We start from the raw sequence: 6849 nt of genomic DNA on the forward strand, positions 1-6849 counted from the left end.
TTCTTTTTTAATAAACATTCTTCAGAAGTTCAACAATATTTATAATTATCTAGTAATAAAAAAAATGTGCATTAATTAAAATATAATTAAAACTATTTCTTTAGTTTAGAGATATTTCGATTTATATCGTTTATAATGATTCACTACCAGTCCGAAAATGTAATTCAATCGTGGGAGTGTGGGAGTCAAAACTGGTTTTGTTGTCAAGATGGATCACACTAATCGATATTTTCGAAAGCTGAGGAGCACGGATACTCTTACCATTAAAATCTACTTTTATACCATATAAAGCGACAATTATTACATTCCAAAGATAATCAACAATTTTTTTACAATTTTATGTAAATAATATCTCTATACATCTAAACTATTCAGTTCCTACTTGTTAGTTATGGTAGGTCTACAGTGAGGTTATAAACATAATGATCGTCTAAGCATATTTATCTGAATCATAAACAATACGAAAGAACATGAAAACAATAAGTTCTTTCACGATAATTTCCACCGACCATAATACAGCAAAAATTCGGCGGACTACGTGAAATTCAAATAAGTACAACGATGAAATCTGTGTACAAATTGTTTTTTCTGTGCCTTATCTTCATCGGATTAATAATACTGCTTAATTTAACAAATTTCTCTAACAAAATCTATGATGCATCCACCAAAGAAGCTGTCGTTTCTACTACTGTTAAAAAGCTTCAACCACCATCAATAACAGGAGAAGTAACAATCTGTGTGGTAGTTTGTGGAGACAGAGTGGATGAAGCGCTAACTATGCTCAAATCTGCCCTAGTCTTTACATGTAGATCCTTACAGTTCATTATTCTGGCAGAAACCAGCTTAATTCCAGCTTTTAATGAGAAGTTAGCAGAATGGAAGCTTTTATCAAACAAAACATTTGATTTTGTTGTCAAGCCTATTACATTCCCCGAAGGCAGTGATGCAGCTATGTGGAAGAAGCTGTTCAAGCCTTGTGCAGCTCAACGATTATTTCTCCCGGTAATTCTATAAAAATCTAATTAACTAACAAAAAGATATTATATGTATTAATATTTAAATGTATGGTTTATTTATTACAGTCAGTGCTAAATGATATAGATGCTGTCCTCTATGTGGATACAGACACGTTATTCTTGGCTCCACCGGAAAAGATTTGGGATGAGTTCAAGAAGATGAATTCTAGCCAACTAGCAGCTCTGAGTCCAGAACATGAAGATCCTAACACAGGATGGTACAATAGATTTGCCAAACATCCCTATTATGGAAAGCTTGGTGTGAATTCCGGAGTGATGTTAATGAATCTGACAAGAATGAGAGAATTCAGATGGATAGAGTATGTGATACCCATTCACAAGGAATATAAATTGAAGATAACATGGGGAGATCAAGATATAATAAACATTATATTCCATTACCATCCTGAGAAACTGTATGTCTACTCTTGCAGATATAATTATAGGCCTGACCATTGTATGTACATGCCTGTCTGCACAAAAGCAGAGAAAGAAGGTGCTTTGGTTTTACATGGTTCTAGAGGCACTTTTCATTCTCAAAAGCAACCTCCTTTCAGAGCGATTTATAGAGCCATGCAAGAGTACCAATTGAATACAGATCCCTACGATTATTTATTGGTGCCAATGAGAAACTATTTAGCTTTGGAGCATAAGTCAAACTGTGGTAAAGTGTGGGAAGTGTTTATTACTCAGCCCGAGTTACACTTAGGACAACAATAATATTTAAGCGTTTCTTCTATATACAAAGAATAATTAATATAGTACTTCCTCTTCGACCTGCTACTGAAACAAATTTTGAACTTGTACACAATATTTAATATACAGTATAGTATAAACAATTCTATTCATACATAGACTGACTATGTTCTATAGTGCATTCTGATTTTATTTGTTAACAAATGCGCTGTGATTGTTACTGTCTAACATAAAAAAAGGGAAAGAACTATGTTATTATAATTATTAGCTAAGATCATTTCGACAATACTCTTTGAACATAGCTTTGGATCAAATTTTTAAAATTACTTTGTATACTTAAAACTCGACATAAATTACTTTTACGAAAACTACCGTGGTAGAATCTTTTTACAAAAATTTTATACAATTGCATTGCCACCAATGCAGAAGCATTTTGTATACTTGACTATAATTATTTTGTTATTCCGTAATATACGTTTTTGTGATACTTCTCTTATACGGAATAAAAGAAATCATTCAAACTTAACAGAGTGCCATTCTACCATCGAATGAAGTCACCATAACGCGCTTTAGCAGGCTGACTCTCTGAAGAGAGGGGGTCATAACGCTGAAAGGGTCCGGAATAAGGGAGCTGCAGTGCGGAGATACGCTTCTACGAGTTACGACCGTTCGCATGAAATCGCGTTTCCTTCGATTCTCTGTTACAAAATTCTTCAATCTCAATTAAAGATTCGCTTAACTTACTTGGAAGATCCCGGCGAAAGACTAACCATAAACAAGAAATTCTAAAACGAAAAGGAGGAGGAGAATGGTATTTGTAATTCACGATGAAGCACGACGATCGCGCAGTCAGTAAATCAGTGTCTTGATAACGATTACACTTGCATTGATAAAATAAAAGCAAATCATAAACCAGTAAAAAGCCAACCGTGAGACGGTACACGTCAGACATGAAGAACTTTTGTGTTTCTTTTCCACGTTGATTTCCATTTATGTCCGCACGGTAACGTCATTTTCTACTCCGTCCACAACTAAGGTAAGAGATCTTATGGCTGTTTGAAGAGGAATGTTCATTTTTAATCTTTCATGCATGAAACATAGGATACAAAATACAGTTGGATTGGCTGATTCTTATATAAGTGACTAATCGAGCAAATAACACTTGAATGAAGTTAATAATTGTGTGAACAGTAACACAAGTCAACGATCCGTTAAAGCCGTATCATCTTCCAGTGGTTCTCTTGTTTCATAGATCAGGGTCACCATCGCGTTACCACATTCTTATAGTATTATTAATTTTGCTATCTAAAAGTTATAATCTAAAGTTGTTTTGAGATCAAAAAGTTAGGAGAGTTGTTTTTTTAAAATTAATCTTCTCATGCCGATTAGCGGAGTTTTTATTGACATTTGCATTGCGTCGAACGATCACGTCATCGAGTTATGAAATTTTTTATCGCCTGAGCATTTGTTAAAACAAACAACATTTGTTTTCTCGTTATCGTTAACATTAGTCACACCTGAATAATCCTATTGAATCGCTTCTAGAAATTTCTTTTTCTTGCCTTATAAATGATTGTTGTCTTCAAATTCGTTTATTCATTACATTTTTATCCATCTCTGCCATACATATACGTATTCTTCATATATATCCATAGTCAGAAAAAACCACTTAACGATGTTAATGTAATAGATTAAAAAAGTATTATCCGGAGGAGAGGTAAAGGAGTATAAGTCATGGATACTGCATATCAGTAGTAGACAAAAGAAAAAGAATCTTTTTGGAAAAATTGAACGCGTTAGCCTCGCCCCTTAGATACTTATCATATTCCTACACGTGTGTGCTTTACATTCATCCAAAAATTTATCGAAGTACAGTGAAGACAAATAAAAATATTATCTCGGCGATGGCTTGATGTGGGGATTACATAAGAAATATAGAAACTTTAGGGCTTAATATCTCGACTTCGATATCGCTAGGCTTCCGTAAAACGTAATTACTTGTATGTTGTATTCTTCTTAACACGTAGCTAAAATTTGAAGAAATTCTTGAGAAATTCATTTTCTCGGAGAAATACCTTAAAGTGTAATGTTAGATCAGGTATTGGATTTCGGACGTGAAAGTTGATAATATGTTATTCTATTTCGTTCCATCGGGCTTACAAAATACGCGTTATACTCGGTTTAGAAACATTTTTCTTTTTGTTGAAAATTATAGTTATTTATTTGGCCAAACGGTATTTGTAACAATTAAGACGTTTTATAACAATAATTTGATTTACGCAAAGACTAGAAACATGAGACAATAATGTAGAATATGTTAACGTATTTACACTGTTTTACTTATATTCTTTTGTCGGTCTGCCAAAGAATTATAAAATACTTAACGTAAACTGGATAAAAAGATATAAAAGTAAAAAACGAAAACGTAAACAAATTTTCATTGTACTTTATACAAAGATTTTAATTAAATTTCATTAATAAAGATATGATGTAAAAGAAAATAGAAATAAAATTCGTTGTTCACTTAAGAGACATTAAATTTCACTTAAATCAAAATTCTGAAGAAAAGACTCGAACAAAACAGAAATGTTCCTGTTCCACAGAGGTAAGCATGTCGTTGTTCAAAGCGCGTGCCGCCCCCAGGTCTCCTACGTCGGAGAAGGTTCTGAACGGTGGATCTCATTACCATAATCATCATAATCAACCAAATGGTAACGAGAACGATCAGGAAGGGTCTGAAGGGACTCATAATCAACAACAAAATGGTAACCAAGAGCAAAGGCGACCTTCTAAAGTACATAAGCCTCCTCTAGTCTTCTACTGTCAACTGGCTCATGGGAGTCCAACAGGATTGATATCAGGATTCAATAACGTACGAGAACTTTACCAGAAAATAGCGGATTGCTATGATATACCAATGGAAGAAGTGAGTCTCCCGTTATTTGGTTCTTTATACTGATTGTATGATAGAAATAATTTATCTGCTACTTTAGGTAATAGTGGGTGGGTTGTAAAAGAGACTTGTGTTTTGTTGCTTCTGTGTATTAATTAATAATCCATTTTTATAAGAATTTTCTACATGGAATTATTCAAGAATTATTTCTTGCAATTTATGACAGTAATTCCGATGGATAAATACAAATCTTCAAATATTTATTTGAAAATTTTCTTCGTCACTTGTTGCTATTATAGTAGAAAAATAGCTCCAAAAATTCTTCCTGTGATTTATTTATTCAGTCATGGTGCTCAAATAACACCGCTCTTCATAGGGTGAATATCCCGGATACAGGAAACATCGGTTCCGGGCTGTGGCCTCTGGCCGACCTGGCGGATACCAGGGCTAAGTGTAGCTTTCCGTGTAATAACAGGTTGTAAAAGGCCAGTAGCAGCATTTATTAGCCAAGCTGACCAAGCTGCATATGTAGTGGGTCATTCAAATCGGGGACAGTATTAAACTGACTTCTATAACACCGTTTAAGAACCCTGGTGAAAGTTAACTTGCAGTTAATCGCATTTAAGACATAATTCGCGAAACTTCTAACAATATGCAAATGATGAAAGAAATTAACCATATAGATATTAATACAGTTAGATTTAGATTTCCATTAAAAATGATAACTATCTTTATTTTTATTCAAACGAAAATAATTTAACTTCTTTCAATTATTTTTTACTATTATTTTGTTCTTGTTTTACTTTTTGCTACATATAATGTGAAGTACTGGCATATGAAAGGAGAAACGAATGTAGTGGGGAGGAAGTTGCTTTGATGATCTGGAATAATAATAATATACCTTTGATACATCTTCCGCGTCTACCATAAAATATATAAAAATTATTATACATCTTTTATTATTTCAGATCCTCTTTTGTACCCTGAATACTCACAAAATAAAAATGAGCGAATTATTGGGAGGCCAGATAGGAGTAGGTGACTTTATATTTGCACACAGAAAAGGTAAAATTATAAATTTTGAATCATCGACTGTTTTTATCATTGTCGAGAACAAAAATTAAATTTTTTAAATATTACCTTTTTTTTGTCGAACCCCTCTTCAACTATCACTAATTTCACTTTTTTTAGGGAGACGTAAAGAGATAGAATTGGTGAAAACGAATGACTCCCTTGGATTAACCATAACCGACAACGGAACAGGTTACGCCTTCATAAAGCGCATCAAAGAAGACTCGATAATCGATAGGATAAAAGTGATCGAAATTGGAGATCACTTGGAAAAAATCAACTCCACCAGTCTAGTTGGCAAACGTCATTTCGAAGTGGCAAAGGTGTTGAAAGAGATCCCTAAGGGAGACACATTCACGCTAAGGCTTGTGGAACCATTGAAAAATGGTTTTGCCAACATTGGTCCACGAGGTGATACGAAGAAAGGAAAAAAATCCGGTTATGGAACTGGAAAGGAAACCCTCAGGTTCAAAGCTGATGGAAGTGCACAGATTATAGAAAAGGTAATTAATTATCAATAAAAAGGAGTAAATTATAACATAGATACTTACAAAATATTCATTTCTTCTTTGGTTGTTGATTAATAGGTGGATGATGCTGCCACTATAGCCATAGAGAAGATCAACGTTATCCTAGAGAGCTTCATGGGCATTTATGACACGGAATTAGGTATATAGAACCATTCAATAACGTATTACAATATGTTTTAGAAATATTGTTTTTCTAAGTAATGTTTATTGGATTTTCTTCTTTAAATAGCTACACAAATTTGGGAGCTTGCAGAGAACAAGCGCAATAGTAGTGAATTTGCAGAAGCAATCGATAATTCGGATTTAGAGGCTTTCGGATTTACGGATGACTTTGTCATTGAGTTATGGGGCGCTGTGACTGATGCCAGAGCTGGAAGACATCGATGATGTCGACGATTATGTCAATTAATAGAACCAAACAAAGAAAGAGCCAAGAGGAACCCTTTTCTATTATTAGCAGCTTAAAATTTGTGCCGTAAAAATGTGGCATGCAGATAACAATTGAATTGTAAATTAATTGTAATAGTTAACGCTTAAAATTTGTACAATTTATATTATAAATTTATACATATTTAAAATTATACAAAATAAAATAATAAATAAACTTGAAAAAATTATATATATCTTTTATCATAAAAATAAA

General features: G+C 33.4%; 2 protein-coding genes across 4 annotated transcripts; both read left to right on the top strand.

Moving 5' to 3' along the window:
• The first annotated feature begins 164 nt into the window (after nucleotides 1–164).
• LOC100642542 (glucoside xylosyltransferase 1) lies at nucleotides 165–2238 on the top strand. 2 transcript variants are annotated; one of them, XM_012317615.3, is made up of 3 exons: nucleotides 165–1002; nucleotides 1083–1336; nucleotides 1451–2238. In XM_012317615.3, exons 1-3 carry the CDS (start codon nucleotides 562–564, stop codon nucleotides 1734–1736), a joined length of 981 nt encoding a protein of 326 aa, XP_012173005.1. In that variant the 5' UTR covers nucleotides 165–561; the 3' UTR covers nucleotides 1737–2238. The 2 variants fall into 2 exon arrangements, with proteins under 2 accessions (XP_012173005.1, XP_003401793.1); XM_003401745.4 differs by having other exon boundaries at nucleotides 167–1002; nucleotides 1083–2238.
• Nucleotides 2239–2349: 111 nt separating this feature from the next.
• LOC100650017 (PDZ domain-containing protein GIPC3) lies at nucleotides 2350–6823 on the top strand. 2 transcript variants are annotated; one of them, XM_003401727.4, is made up of 6 exons: nucleotides 2350–2748; nucleotides 4316–4638; nucleotides 5574–5670; nucleotides 5797–6179; nucleotides 6264–6345; nucleotides 6436–6823. In XM_003401727.4, exons 2-6 carry the CDS (start codon nucleotides 4324–4326, stop codon nucleotides 6591–6593), a joined length of 1035 nt encoding a protein of 344 aa, XP_003401775.3. In that variant the 5' UTR covers nucleotides 2350–2748; nucleotides 4316–4323; the 3' UTR covers nucleotides 6594–6823. The 2 variants fall into 2 exon arrangements, with proteins under 2 accessions (XP_003401775.3, XP_048269365.1); XM_048413408.1 differs by lacking the exon at nucleotides 2350–2748 and adding an exon at nucleotides 3035–3702.
• Nucleotides 6824–6849: the final 26 nt, after the last annotated feature.

This window comes from Bombus terrestris, chromosome 16 (genome assembly GCF_910591885.1).
Source record: "Bombus terrestris chromosome 16, iyBomTerr1.2, whole genome shotgun sequence".
Lineage (NCBI taxonomy): Eukaryota > Metazoa > Arthropoda > Insecta > Hymenoptera > Apidae > Bombus > Bombus terrestris.